Source organism: Oenanthe melanoleuca, chromosome 2, assembly GCF_029582105.1.
Source record: "Oenanthe melanoleuca isolate GR-GAL-2019-014 chromosome 2, OMel1.0, whole genome shotgun sequence".
NCBI lineage: Eukaryota > Metazoa > Chordata > Aves > Passeriformes > Muscicapidae > Oenanthe > Oenanthe melanoleuca.
The window spans coordinates 80,109,071-80,125,271 of NC_079335.1; the positions used below are offsets into that span (position 1 = coordinate 80,109,071).

General features: G+C 39.5%; 1 protein-coding gene across 1 annotated transcript in view; it reads right to left on the bottom strand.

The window, feature by feature from the left end:
• Positions 1 to 493: 493 nt before the first annotated feature.
• PIGN (phosphatidylinositol glycan anchor biosynthesis class N) overlaps positions 494 to 16,201 on the bottom strand; it is a 96,946-nt gene continuing 81,238 nt past the window's right edge. Inside the window, exons 24-29 of the mRNA XM_056484351.1 lie at positions 15,487 to 15,542; positions 14,936 to 15,011; positions 13,598 to 13,671; positions 10,620 to 10,662; positions 8,866 to 8,918; positions 494 to 820 (exon numbers count right to left, since the gene is read on the bottom strand). Of these exons, the coding sequence (XP_056340326.1) occupies positions 697 to 820; positions 8,866 to 8,918; positions 10,620 to 10,662; positions 13,598 to 13,671; positions 14,936 to 15,011; positions 15,487 to 15,542 (426 nt within the window). The 3' untranslated portion in view covers positions 494 to 696. The remainder of the gene's footprint in view (positions 821 to 8,865; positions 8,919 to 10,619; positions 10,663 to 13,597; positions 13,672 to 14,935; positions 15,012 to 15,486; positions 15,543 to 16,201) is intronic.

Consider the following 16,201-nt stretch of genomic DNA (forward strand, 5'->3'; position numbering starts at 1 on the left):
TCCTTTTCATTTGGATCAGCTACCTGAGTGTCATACTGCTCAGCCTGCCCAAGCTCAGGAAGCAGCAGGAGAGCACAGTCAGCAGCAGCAATTCACAGCAGGATGAGCTGAAAGATGTCTTACAGCAACAGCCTCACAGCACACCAGCCTTAACCTGCCTCATGATATTCTCACAGGCATGCTGACACAGCCCTTGCAGATATATTCCTCTGTATGGGCCACATCAGTTACACACAAACCAGTGATCTGCCCAGACTGATTTCATTCATGCCTTAGTCTGGGAGGTGTTTAGGTGAGGCATGAAATGAAGCTAGAACTTTGCAGGCTCCTAATGAGTGTGTGTGTGAATACACAGCTGGCAGCCAAGTTATAACAACAAAAAAATAAAAAACCCACCTCCCCAAAAAACCCAACCTAAAAGACAGTTGCCTATGTATATTAAAAAGAATTTTGTTGCTGTTTTCATTTGCAAGAAATATGTACACTTGACAAATAAAGAGAGGCTTTTTTATTCCCATATTCCCATTGGTGTCTTAATGGCAACCCTCAAATGCAAGTTTCAGTCATGTGACAGCATTTAATCTGTATCAGCACAGCACTCTGATGGCTGGATGGGATTTTGGCACTCTAGTCCATTAACCCTTATTTACATTCCAGAGTTGGAGGTTGGTTCAGAGGAAACCTGAGGATGCTTTATCATGTGGAATGGTGCTTAGTCCTTCTGGAAAGTCCAAGTCTCTGTGTAGTTAACAGCTGGGCCAGTCCATTCATCACCATCATAAATATGGTCAGTGACATCACCAGCACATAGTGGCTGATGCTGCAAGGAAGAAACAGATAAAAAAAGTGAGAGAAAAATACAAATTCACAGAGTAAAGAAAAAAAAAACAAAACCTGACATAAACAACCCTCTGAATATTTTTTTTTTTTTCATTTTAAGCAGGCCTAATTTTCACCTAGGATGTAATTTTATATACACTGCTCTTAAAAGACAAGTATTACAGCAGACATGTAAAAACCCAAGTCTCTGACAAAATAAAATGGTGGGGACAACAGAAAACACAACTGAGTGCACATCAAGTGAATAAGAGTACCAGGTGTACTTTTAATTCAAATGGATAATTCAGTATACGTGAGTGAAACAATTGCAAAACTTTAATTTGCTGTCAACTATAACACAGAATCTAGAGAGAACTTGCCATTAAGTAGACATTCCTTGGAAATAAGACAACTCAGATATTTATGTCAGATGAAGTCAAATTTTCTAAAGAAAAAACACTATTCTAGTGACAAATAGCCTTAAGGAGAAAAAAAAAAAAAACATAACAAAACCAAAACCCCATTACTTTTTCACTAAACATTGCTAAAATCTATATAATTCTCTGTTGTGGTAGCACATGCAAAGAGATTAAAGAGAAGAGATAACTTGTGGATAATAAACACAATAAGAAAATGCAGCTTCTGGGTTAGGATGCTCTGAAGCCACCAATGATTAAAAGGCTAACAGGCAGGAGCTTGTTCTCCACTTGCTCAAATTCTGTTACCTGAGATTCACTGGTGTTACAGACAGGCTATTTAGGGTCAGACTAAGATTCAATCCAGGACATGCAGCTTTCTGTGTTCAATGGGTTCAAGGCCCATTTGGGATTAAATCTGGCTAAGGATGTCAGGCATAACGAGAAGGGCTTCTTCAAAGACATCAATAACACAAGGAAAACTATAGAAAATGTGGGCCTGCTACTGAATGAAGCAGGGACCCTTACAACAGAGGCTGCAGAAAAGGCTGAGATACTGAATGCATTCTTTGTTTCAGTCTTCACTGCCAAGGCTAGCTCTCAAGAATACCTGACCCAGGAGATCAGGGATAACGTCTGGAGGAAGGCAGACTTTCCCTTCATATGAGAGAACTGGATTACAAACCATTCATTCAAACACGACATCCACATGTGCAGATGCCTCCTCAGCAAGTTCCCTGATGGCAGAAAGCTGGGAGGAGTGGCTGATAGCCCAGAGGGCTGTGCAGCCCCTCCAGAGGGACCTTGACAGGTTGGAGAGATGGGCAAAGAAGAACTGCCTGAGATTCAACAAAGGCAAATGCAGGGTCCTGCACTGGTGGAAGAACAACCCCAACGACCAGGACAGGCTGGGGCTGACCTGCTGTAGAGCAGCTCTGTGGAGAAGGACCTGTGGTTCTGATAGACAACAAGCTGTCCATGAGCCAGCAGTGTGTCCTTGTGACCAAGGAGGTATCCTGGAGTGCATTAGGAAGAGCCAGCAGGTCAAGGGAGGTGACCCTGTCCCTCTGCAGATGAGGTCACATTTGGGGTGCTGTGTCCAGTGATCCTCAGTACAAGAGAGACAGGGAGCTCCTGGAGCAGGTCCAGATGAGGGCTAAGAAGAAGATCAAGGGACTAAGAGACTGGAGCATCTCTCTTAAGAGGGAAGGCTGAGAGACCTGCTCCTGTTCAGACTTTAAAAACAAGTGAGAAGGGACCTCTTCAATGTCTACCAGTATCTGAAGGGAGGGTGTCAAGAGGATGGATGGCTCTTCTTGGTGGTGCCAAGCAACAGAACAAGAGGCAATGGGCACAAACTGGAACATGGGCAGTTCCACCTCAACACGAGGAAAAACTTCTTTACTGTGCAGGTGACTGAGCACTGGAACAGGCTGTGGAGTCTCCTTCCCTGGAGAAAAGCCATCTGGGCACAAGCCTGAGTAATGTGTTCTGGGGGACCCTGCTTGACCAGGGAGGCTGGACTAGGTGACCTCCAGTGGTCCCTTCCCACCTCAACCATTGTGTGATTCTGTAAGATTTGAATCGGGTACTGTTAATGTAAACCACTAGTCATTCAGAAACCAGACTTTTTCAAAAACCAGTGACATTTCAGGTCAGAGCTGCAGATGAAACACCACTGCACCCGTGTCCATTATGCATCCAATGTGGCTTTGATTTTTCCTGGGACTAGTGAAGAAACTAGTATTCTGACATCAGAGGTACCCATACCTCCTGATGCATCCATACCTATTATTCCAAAGTAGATGGCTCTTTAGGACAAACAAACGAACTTCAGATGAAGCCTGAATTTAGTCACAAAAAGGGATTGCAAGGAATGCTTGCTGGCTTAATGACCTGGAATTTCTGCCAGAGGACTCATTCAGTTTGAGAGTTTAGCCACAGAAGAGCAGTAAAGCTCATAATGCCGACGCTATCAATCCTCACAACCCTGGGACTGTGACAACTCTGGCGCTAGCCTAGCACAATTTAGCCCTGTGAAGTGGAGAAGCACCAGCTCTCAACAAAGCTGGGCTGCTAACCTATGTGAGAATAAAAGTAATCCAAAAGGTTCTTCCACAGCTGGGGTGCCAGCGACCAAAGGACCAATCATGGAGAACATGAAAACAGACTGGATGCATGCTGTAAGATTTTGCTGTTTCAGCTGAGTCTGACTAAAACATCTCACAAATACCTAGCTTAAAACACACAGTTTTAGGAAATCAATTAGAAAAATCCACCATCATAAAAAGGCTCAGACCTCAATGAGCAGCAGAGCAGCACATCTACAAAGGCCAAGCTCCTGTCCTGTTTCTGTGGGGAAGGTGTAAGAAGGGACACAGGGAGAGCATTAAGTCAGGCACAAAGCCTACTGTCACCTGCTCATGTACTTTGGGCTTCATAGCTCACAGGTCATTTACAACAACAAAGTTAAACTCCCTCAAGAGCTGCCCATGAAAGACCACCTGGGTGTGTTACAAAGTTGGCTTCGGTTGTCCATGGGAAAGGACACATTGGCAGATGAAACTCAAGCTCTTGCTACAGTTATCTTCATGGTGAAATGTGCCCTTGGGGACTGTACATTCACCACAGGTAGATAAGGTTGATGGCTCTTAAGGGAACAGCCACTCTGGTCAATAACTGGAAACTTAGTGTCTCCTGCCTTACTGGTAACACCTCAGCTTTCTTTCTCATCTGGCACCAGAATTCTAGTATTTCATGTAAGCAGCAAACACCACTTTCTTTGTAACTTTCAAAGAAAGTTCGAATGAGAAATCTGAAAATCACAGGCCAAATGAAGACCCTGCCTTTATTCCCACAGATACCTCAAAACATCACAGACCATGCATGGTCCCCAGAGAGGCATCTCAGTTCCTGTGCACCCCCCAAAAGGAGCTCCTTCAGACACTGATTTGATGTGGCATAGGGAGGGGCTTTCTCAAAGCAAAAAGGTGTCTTCAAACTCTGCTTAGACACCCATCAATTGAGGGCCTGGATCCTCCATACATCTGTAACGAAGAGTATTACACACACTCCTCCCTTGCCATATTGCAAAAATCTGCATAGTTATGCTCCTTTAATAAAGTATCAGACATTGACACACATATATATATATATATATATATAATGCCACAGAGCACAATAAAAACAATTCCAATCTACTTATCATGTAATTATAAACAGCTAGCTGCTCTGGGGCTCTCAGCAACTGGTACTGCACTGCCTGTGGTCAGCTCTACTTGGTAAATTACTTCTTAGGGTGGGGTAATGCTGTATTTAAACAAGGAAACAAGACTCTTACAGGTATATGCCACAACAGGAGTGTCAAATCTTGATACCTATACAATTCAGAACCTGCACCCTTGAATGGATCTGTAGTTACAGTGAAGGAGGTAAAACAAGCTCTCAAAACAAGCTTTCTGCATCACAAACCAAACCTGAGCTAATGAGAAGGAGGAGTGAGACTCTAGGCTCCAGGCAAATTAGATCCATGTGGTGGAAGAAGATCCATTAAACAGGTACAAGAGAATAGCATAACGGGGCACAGTGGGGCAATACTTATAAAGGATGAGATGGCAGAGGCAGTAGGTGTGGGGGATTCATGGATGACCTACAGTAAGACAGCACCGTTCAATGGAAAGGTGAGTGCTCCATGCATGGATCAATGTCAACAGGCAAAGCTGGTGGTGGTGGGAGCAACACACCAGTTTCAGTGGCAAGAAACCATAAGGAGAACATATAAGGTACTACCACCTCTGGCTTTGTGAAAGTGTATGTTGGTGAGAAAAAAAAGATGAATCAAAGACAAGAAGAATATAAGATAGTAAAAAAAATGAGGGTGGTAAGTGGTGGGAATCAATCTGGCCCCAAAACTTGGCTTTCTTCCAAGACAGGCTAATTCCTAAGACGACAGACCTGATTAGAAGCTGGAAACACAAGAAGATGGAATAAGTCACCATAGCAATTAAAAAAACTAGAAACAAAATAAGTAAAACAAAAACAACTTGTGCAAGGACTTGGACAAGCACTCTCCAAAAGAGTCTGGAGACATTATTTCTACAGGACATGCTCTTTGAACTGTTCCCAAGCACTGAGACCCCAGATTTATATTCTGAATTTTAAGTGACCTGCTTTTCTAGCCAGGATGCCACACCTCTCTCCTCAGTTTCACTAAAAACAAATCACAAAACTTTTGTTTTAACAGTTTTACCTAGAAGCCCCAGCACCCCAACTCTGAAATCGATTCTGTTATTTCTAAAACCTAAAAAAACCATTTTTGTGCTTTATTTATGGCCCCTGACCTTTAAAACTCCAGAAGAACAGTTAAGATCATATCTTTATCTTCCAGCAGCTATAAGGAGAAGGAATATTACAGCATGTGTCAGTATATAGCTGTATAATAGCCATATAAAGAACCTTTAAGGTTTATCTTTAGCATCAGGTTATACAACTATTTACAAAGTGCATATACTATAAAGATATAGTAGGCTTTAAAAGCTATTTCTCTCTCTCTCTCTGGAAATCTACAGATAGAGATAGACAAACACACCTTTTAAGAGAGATTATTTTAGTGACAAGCTGAAAAGCTATAGCTATTCCATTTGGCTGTTATTCAAAAATAAAAGGATCTGTCAGAAAAAAGTTCTCATGATCATGTACCACACACTGATACATCAAAAACACTAGGAAAATTACATTACTATTTTTAAGAAATGTAATGGTGTGTTCTTCTAGGGCATATGATGCAATTCAGGTTATCTCAAGGTATATAGGTAGAGGACAAGGTTAGCAGACCTTAAAAGTTTGCGTAAGCTGCTGTTTGAGTTCTGCATTCCCTGCAAGATTATTATCCCCTTATTATATCAAAACAATGAAAAGCACTCTCTGAAGACAAGCTTACATTGATTTTGGCATGGTCATTAAGAAAAGGGGCTTTGAAACTTTCTAAGAAGCCATAAATATTTATGGTAATTGATAATTTACTGAGAGGAGGGAACCAGTGGTGCGTTGATAGTTTGCTGAACGTGGTAATACAGGACTGTATGTTGGATCTGTTGTTGCTCAGCATTTCATTAACAAACTGGAAGAGTGGAAGAGGTAGAAATCTGTTTCCATTCAAAGACAACACTTAGGTGACATGGTGAATTTCACTGGGAAAATACAGACATTATATTGTTAAAGGCAAATGTGAGGCATGGTAAAATATCATGTCATATGGTTAAGGCATAGTAGAATAGGATGTAAAAGACAGGAGTTAGGGGTGAAATTTTTAAAAATAGAAAGTGTCAGTTCAGTAAACAAACTTTACTTCCAAACAATGAGATCCACTAAGAAAGAAAACATCAAGGTGAAAAAGCAGTGAAGGTCTTTTTATTGCAAAGGATTTAAAGCCAGCTCATCTACATGAAACTTGGCTATTGGAAAAACCAAATATTGCCTAATGAGTCTCCTACTCAACTTGCGTATTCTTAATAAGAGAGAGAACATACAGAACTTTTCAATGGTGGTAAATAGAAAATCCATGGAAAGCCCATCACCACTAAACAGGATTAAGGAGAAGCTTTACAAATGTGGCATACACACCACTGGACTCTGAAAGACTTTAGAGGAATGAATCTCCAGCAGGTGCTAGTTTTCCAGCATTTCCTCTCATTTTACTGATGTGGTAACCAGTTATATAACACAAACACAGATATTTTTGCTGACACAGACATATGCACTTCCTATCAGTGTGACAAGAAAAAAAGAAAAATATGACAGCAGCTGTCCCTTAGATTGCTACAATTCTCAGGTAAGTTTTGGCAACATGGAAAATGTCAACTGAGGGTATTTTCAGACTTGGCTGTCAAAGCACCAACAGACAACACTGCAATGAGACTGCCACAGAGCTGTCACTGCACATGCAACAGGAGGACAGGGAAGAGCTAGGTTAGTATTTCACTCCCACTGGTTTTGGGAATCACCCAAAACCCCTTGAAGCTCATCTTCCATTTCAGGAACAAACAAACAAAAAAAAAAAATCTGCTGTTGCCTGCTAATTTTGCCAAGCCTGAGGATTACACATAAGAAATCTCCTCAGAAGAGAAAGTTGTTGTGCCAAAATAATGCTCATGCTAGATAAAAGGACTACTTAGCTCCCTCCACACCTATGGCTTTACTTTCTTTCTCATGCAACCTAATTATTTTTCTTATGTGCATACACATACCTACATATAAAACATATATAAAGAGACTACAATAAAATAACATAGGTGGTAGAGTCAAGCACTCAAAAGTAAAGTAATGATAGAAGCTGCATGAACATTATGCATTTCCATGTTAAAAATTAATGACAAATTACTCTTTCAAAATGTCTTTTTCAGTGCTTTCTTCAGTGATCAAAACACACACATGGAAAGGCAGAATTACTGCATTACGAGCTCTCCTAAACTCTTCAGAATAAGGCAACCTTCCAGCTGAAACAGATCCAGCAGTGCATTACTGATGTAAAGCTCTGGCTATGAAGACCATGTATCAGAGAGGAAGTTTCTGGGTACTTGTGACAATTTATATTTTCACTAACTCCCAATTAAAAAAATCTTGCCCAACAGAACAGAAATTTTCTGAGGGCTTTAATATCCTTATTAATCTGCAGAGGAATTCAAACCAAAGGATAAAGCCCTCTGACTTATCATCAACTGACCATAGCAAGAAAGTGTGATGCTAAAGTGACATTTTCACTATTTGATCTGAGTGTACCTCTGCCCACCAGGAACTTTCAAAAGGTAATAATGAGCAGGAATTGGAACCTCCACAGAGAGCAGGCAGAACACGTGTGTCCACAGACTGCTGGGAATGTCAGGGCTCACAAAAGCAAAGCACAGAGCATATGTAGACTAAACAGAATATTAACAATGGGTCACTATTCAGCTTCTGTTTAAATAACAGTGTCAAGTGACCAGATTGGCTGGATTAGTAAGAACACATTCCCTACTAAGCTTATTACAGCATTTTATCTATTTCCACAACTCAGGGAGGGTAAATTTGAAATATGTATTCCTTGTATTTGACATTAATATGACTCATGATGCAAAACAAATTCTCTCATTTTAGCTTGGATTGCTATGTTTAAATGCTAAACTCTTCCCCAACTAGAGGGAGGAAAAGTGCATGGGCCTTGGTAGCCACCAACCTATTTACATAGGGTTCACTAATTCACAGTGAACTGTATATTGAGACTTAACTGGATACAAGATAATTAACAACTTCAATAAATTGTTATTTTAACAGTGATTACAACTAATTAAAAGGTAAACATTAATTAAAATACTTTTTGTGTAAATACTCTTCAAACAAATCTTACTAACTGTATTTCTTGCCATGCTGGACTTATTACTTACTCTGTGTTGCCCTGGCACAGATTTTAAGACACAAGTTTCAGCTTGGGATATGTATACATATGTGTGCACATGTGTTTAAAGTATGTGGAACATCCCTGAAGCATTTCATTAAGCAGAATAATTGGAAAAAATTATAAGAGTTATGAGTAGATAAACAACAGTATGAACCCATAAAGCTTTAAAAATGCAACAGAAGCAAAAAGGTACTGTACCTTGTGCCAATATCCAGCCAGCTACCATAATCTTTAACCAAAAAGAAAAAATGCTAGGAAATAAAAGAACTTTGATTAGTACATTAACACCGCACAATTTGAAACCAAAAGTAAAACCCCAAATTCTTCAGGCTGCTTATTCTAAATGTCTAATTCTTCACACAGAATAAGTACAAGACCTTTCCAGGAATGACTATTTGAACCATAGACAAGAATAATCTAGGAACCAGAAACAGATTTAACATGGTATCAAACAAAAACATCAAGAGATGGACTAAGCTCTGTCCAGCTTGGCTTGCAAAAAACAGAGAAATACCAGGACTTTTTCAATACGAAAAGCTAAGCCACCTTATTGTTTGAAATAACAACATGCCAAATAATGCATAGAGCCTAAAAGCTTTTATGGAATTTCAACACAAATGTCTTTGGGCAACTCTGGCAGTTCTCCACCTGTAAAGTGGGAATAATGTTGTGAAAAGACAGTACCTATCTATTAGTGAATTCTCCTAATTCTAGTTGGTGGCCTCATTGATTTAAGACTATAAAGGTGGTCTCTTTTGGTCCTGCTACTTTCTCTTTTCTTGATTTAGTTCCTACTTTCTCTTTTTTGACAAAGCTCCACATATCTCCTACAAACCTCTTTGGTAATCTTTTTTTCTTTGTACACCAAGTACATACCTGCTAATTGTTTAAAAATACTTAAACCAAAATAGGAGAACACATGAGATATAAGACCTGGATATACTGGGACTTGCTACGCACCCATGAATACCTGTAGTCTTCTTTTGGTTTAATTAAACTGATTTTATTAGTGAAATGCTATGAATGTGGTTTATTGGTATATTATTGCTTTTCCTGTGGAAGTTACCCAAAAGCAGATTAGTCACATACACTTATTTGAAATTTGACACAACCATACCTTCTCCTTTCTCACTCTATAGACAAATGAACAATTATATAGTTTTTACTTGCTGCTTTCCCTATCAATTGATATTTACAGATCACACTATACTAGGAAATAAGATCAAGAATGTTTACTCCAAAGGACAAAACAAAACCAGCATGTATAAAGTAACAACACCAGCTCTACCTGCTGATTTGAAAAGGTTTCTATTTACCAGTGTCACTGCTTGCTGATTTGAAGACAGCTGGAGTGGGCAACAAAAACATACTTTTAATCTGCAAAAATTGTGTTGGGGGATTGTTCAGCTTTGGGTTGTTTTGGCTAGCTTGGTTTGTGGATACAGGCTTTCTGAAGATAGCATTTCCTAACAGCTTATTACAAAAGGCACAAAGTGTCTTTTTGTATATTGCTGAGCTCCAACTCTAATAACTGGTGGGTAAAGCATTTCTCCTTTTCCTCTCTTTTTCAAGAGAAGCTGGTATGGGTAAAAGGTTCAGAATTCCTGAACAATTAACTAAACCCTGCACACAGCTAAAACTGATATTCTTGTTTAATTTTTTCAAGGAATTTGCTCATAAAGCACATGAGGAACTCCAAATGTTAACTTATTACTTCATTTTTGTCTCTTATTATTGTAAGAACATTGCTTCTTCAGAAGCATTAATTACATGAAATTTGAAAAGCAGTGATTGGAAGAGCTTTATCTCTAAGTTATGCTAGAATTTCAATCCAATTCTCTGCCCTAGTTAGAAAAACTTTGAAGTCTAAAACAAATTCAGATCTCTCTTGATGGAATTAGGAGAACACTCTGCTTCTTGATCTTATTTGAAGAGAATGTGCAACAACTTACCAAAGCCATAATGTCTGAAATCACAAGAACAATGAGGAAAAGGCTGCAAAGAAAAAAACCCAGCAAAGTCAGATCATCGACCTTCCTTTAGGGCCACAGCTATTAAAAGAGCTTATTAAAACTCACAGAAAGAAATTAAAGTAAGATAAGTCTTCTTGCATTTACCTTTCAAACACTCAGGTACATTTCAATCTTCTAGAAAACAATGAAAATACATGACATCTGGCATTTATACTTTCACATTAATAGAGTTTCAATTTTGCAATGGAGAAACCTAACATTAGTAATTTTTTAGAGAGCAAAAGAATCTTATGAACAGAGCACCTGCCCATTCCCGATGCAGAGAGCTGTGTGCTGGTTGGACCAAATAAAATCCAGATAATTTAGGAGCTTCATGATGGACTCAAAAGTGAGCAAAGCTGTTTGGCAGGTACCTGAGCTGATCAGTCCCACCCTGACAGACACCTCTGATTCTGCTGGGTCAGAGGCTGCTGAAGGAGGTGCTTGCCCCCTTCCAAGTTTCAGGATGCCCATAACCTGCTCTGGGAACACCTAGCATTCTGGTGGCAGGCTCCAAACTGTGGGCCTCTCTTTACAGGTAGCAGTTTACTTCTGGAAATTAGGCTTAGGCTACTAAAAGGAACCAGAAGGGAGGAGGCAGAGCTATTTTTTCCCCCCCATTAACCTAATCTTCTTTTCCTCAAACTATGTAAATCCTAAATTACATGAAAGCAATTGCTATAACTGGTTAAAACTGGTTTCTAAGTTAATGACACTGAAGTAATGTTGCAAACAGCTGACCCATTAACAAAAGTCTTTAACTAGAATACAGCTAATTTATCAGTACTCCCATCATAAAACTACAAATGTTTTTTTGGAAAATGTCCTGCTGCAGCATTGCAAGAGCATGTACTGGTGAGATACCCATACCAATGCCTCCAAATGAGGAACTCACTGATATTGCCTACATCAGTTTTGCTTCATTAGTAAATCAGGATGCAACAAACCAACTGTATCTCACAGGGAAACAGGACAACAGGGAAAAGACACACGGAAACCAACATAGGGAAAGGTTTCTCTCTGCTAACCTATGGCTAGGATAGAATGTTGCAATCATAGTGCTCTAAGAAGCACTCAGAGGGCTGTTTTTCCAGAGACAGACTCCAAGAACATATTGGGACAGAATATTCCCCACTGGAAGAAGAAAAAAGAAGAAAAAAAAAAAAAAAAAAAAAAAAAAAAAAAGGCCTTTAATCTGTAAACAGGGAGTTTAGGGGCAATTTGTCCAAATCACAAAAACCCACTTTCTGCCCTTCTGAACTGCAGGAAGCCTTTCACAACAGAAGGACAAGACTAATTTCAGGGCATGATTATACACTGCAAAGACAAGATTGTTCCCAGTGATGGCTTAATTTATCTAGCAGGGGCAGCAAAAGCGGCAAGAAGTGAGCAGAGGCTTCAGGATGTGCTGCCAATCAGAGCACAGCCTCTCCAGGGATCCTGGGTGCGCCATGCAGTTCCTGCTTTGTTCCCAGGTGGATGCTGGGGCAGCATCACTGCATTTGTTACCTGAGCACAGCTACATGAAGCTGGCACAAACAGCAGACACAGTTACAGCCACAGCCTCATAAAGTGGCACAGAAATATTTGTGTCCCCTGATTTATGCAGGCATAAATGCATCATTTCCCCTCTCACACACTCAGACACACATTCCATAAGAGTGTGCAATATCACCAGTGCTGCCAAGGCAAGCATTCACAAACTGGGAACTGCTGACCTTTATGATGCTTGAGCCCTAGAAATGGAAACCACTAGCTGGTCATCTGAGCAATCCTAGGTCCTCAATGCAGCCCTACTCTTGTACAAGCCTTAGGGATGAGGAGGAACACCCTTCCTCAGGGTCCAAGGATGATGTAGGCACAGTGCACACACAGCTGAGGCAGAGCAGATAGAAGGGGAGGGGAGTGCTGTGCTGCCACTCCAACAGAGTCAGATTTTGGGCTGCCCCACCTCTCTTTTGGTAGCAGGTAGTGTTGAACAAGGAGAAACAGGCAGGGGCAGGCAGGATGAAAGCAAACAGAAAAGCATTGGGCAACACAGCAAGCAAGGGCAGCTTCCTCACACTCAGCTGGAAAATGCACAGGAGAAAAATCCCTGAAGTTTTCTGACACACACAGCAGGACTTCTGGACAACCCCACACAACATCCCACGGTGACAAAAATCACATGGCTGACAGGGAGCTCCTCCATCTCAGCACCATCCATAATATCACACCATGAGGTGAGGATTCAGTCATGTGCACCAGGTCTGCTGAATGGGTTGAGCAGGGCTAGCAACATAAAAGTCTTGAGACAGGAAAAACATGAGATATTTTAAGTCTGGATACAGCACTCTGTGAGGCTGGGCACCCATACTTTCATCTCTGAAAAGTCCTTAGAGATATGGAAAGGACTGGCAGCCATCTGCTCCAACTGCAAAAAATATATAATGCTGAACACATCTGGGAAGCACTGAACTGAAATGCAAGGACATTCAGTGCTTTTTTTTTATGCTGTTTGTGGTGAGGTCAGTGCTACAAAGCTATAAATTCGTTATTTAAAATGGGCTATATAAAAAAAATACTATGTTGTATGCAGAGATGTGGTATAAAGTAAAAAACATCAGACTTTAAATCCGGCTCATTTTTAACATTAAGGAGGAAAAAGGTCCTTCTGTGTTTTGCCAATGAAGAATATTAAATATCTGATTGTTTCAGACAAGGCCAACAGTTAAATTTATACTCATTTATCTCTAAGGAAAATAGCCCTGAGCTTGCAGAAATCACTGAACAAAACCCCAAGCCCTAATAACAAATAAAAGCAACAATGAGATCTAATTGATTTTTTAAAAAAGTTTATATGGAGATTTGAAAATTCTGAATTCTTGCAAAATAGATTTGAAACCCTTACTAATGCAGAAATACAGTATGTAATGTACCTCTTAGAAGACAGCTGTGTTGTGACTTGAACAGCTTCAAAAGCACATGATACCAGAACAAATGGGATTGCAACCTGTTCAAAACACAAGATACATTTTGGCTTATAGTCATATTTACAAAAATAACATGGGCAGATTGTGGAAACATTTTCCTGTTTTGAAATTATCACAGAATGGGTATGTTACAAAATAAAATATTGGCTAGACATGGTAGAAAATAATTTTGCAGGAACATTTTCAGTTAATTAATATAAACCCCCTTCCATGGTCATAGCTGAACTGCAGTGAAATAAGCCACGAGGTAATTTTGAAAATAATAATTAAAACATTCTCACTTCATTTATCCATTGTACCACTAGTGATAAATACTTCAGCAAGGCTAGAAGACAGAACTATTCAGATCCAGCATCTCACATGACAGGCTGCAGAGCTCCAATTGTGAAAGGACAAATCTCAAAACAACCATAAGAAAGTCTAAATACAGAAGGCATTCAATAAGACAAGGGTCACACTGCCCCTCCAGAGCCAAGTCATGCAAATGTAAATGGCTCAGTAAACTAATAAATAAACAGACTAGAAAACATGAATGTTGCCTTTTGCTCTTTCCAAAGCTGATTTGCAATCCTTTTGTTAGCAGTGTATAAAACTTGTCTACTGGCATCCAGAATGTTTGCACTATTGATCTGTGTCCTGCAGGACAACATGCAGTGTATCTGTAACTTCAGTCTGCTTTCTCTGGGACAGAAGCAGCAGAAAACAGTGCTAGGAAATACTGCTTATTTTAGTAATACTGTGTTCCACTTCACCCCTCTGGCAGATCCTTTACTCAGTACTAGAAAGGCACTATTACACCTCTCCTGCAAACCAGAAGTGCAATCCAATCTCTGACAGACTATTAAAAAATATCAAAAATAATAGCCATTGTAAAATGACAAACTAATCAGTATACTGAACATTCAATGTCGCTATTTAATGTAATATACATATAGCTAATTATATACATCCTCAATGTTTCTGTTGATATCACACTACAGGAAAAGCTTATAACTTCAAAAATTATTTAAGTATTTTCAACATTTGAAATTTCCATTTTAATACAATAAACTGGCCTAATGCTGTTCAATTATACTTCAATGCACTGCAGCTTCTCTTTCAGAAAAGAGAATGATCTCTCTAGAAACACTAAAAAGACTGAAAGCTTCACACATGTTTAAGAAACCTAATGAAGCTCAAATACATATATATGGTTTTGTGAACTGCAAACTAGCAACCACATATGTGATATGTTATTTATTCCACAGTTCTTTGAGAAAATTACACCAAGGTAAGATTACTAACCTTCAGTAAAAGTAAGCCTCCCATCATGAAGGGACTGAACACAGTCAAGAAACAATAGACAGAAGCAGGATCAAAACTAGAGAAACATGACAAAGACATTACATATCTTGGAAATGGTGTTTTTGATTAAAAAAACCAAGCCCTTAATTACCCTGTAATACACTGGGCTGTATATACATTTTTAAACAAGGCTTCCAATTTTATCTTCTCTTGATGAAATATTAAATCAGCAGGGCCTGCCAACCTCACCTTTCTTTCTCTACAGTTTTTCTCTGTGTTTTTCAAGGTGCCATGCTGTTGGTGGGCAACCAAGCTCTCCCTGCTCATTATGTCAATAACATCTAATGGAATTGAGACAACCTCACAACCAACAAGCTCAGGCTCTTAGGGAAGATGTTGCAGAGAGCAGAAACAAAATAAATTGTTATCCTTCCACTGATTACTGCTTTGATTCTGCTGCTCTGATTTTGCTAAATAAATTTACATTTAGTACATCAACTGCAGGAAGAAATTTTTGTACTCTGTGCTTCAAATAAATTAACAAGATTTACCTGTTAATAGAAGCTATGTTCCCAGTGCCAAAAAAGGCTGTCACTATGAAGAAAACCTAGATGTATTTAAGGAAAATACACTACAGAAATGGCTGCAATAAAATAAAACCAGCATTTCTCCTTCTTCATTTCAATTGACTTTCAAAATCTATCATGAAACCACAAGAAGTTGATTCACTGTTGCAGGTTCCCAGTGCATTAAGAAAACCAAAGTATTTTTTAGCTCTTCTCTAGATTTCACACACAACTGTATCAATTTTAAAGCACACAGATTGCCTAGGTAAGGTTTTAGAGCCTGTCTTGAGGAACCTTTAAGAAAGCTGCAGCTGGCTTTTTGGGTCCCTGCCCAGCAAGACAGGAACATCCCTGGACCACAAACTCAAACACATGATTTTGTAGAAAGTAATGACACATGCATGTGTCCTGCACACCAAAAGAGATGGCTTTATTGAGAAACTGACCATGGAAGAGGTTCTTTTATTGAGGAACTGACCATGACTATTAAAAATAGGCTAGAGGTTCCTATGCTCTCCTTACTATAGATTTTTTAGTCCAAAGATTATGCTGAGTCTATGCATGGCAATATGGGACTCTCATTTTTTCCTCACTTGAGGGAGGATGGCTTCAGTAGCATCTGTACAGCTAGAAGTTTTTTGATAAACCCTACCTTTTTCATCTATATACAACACTTGCTGCTACATGAGCCCATGAAAGG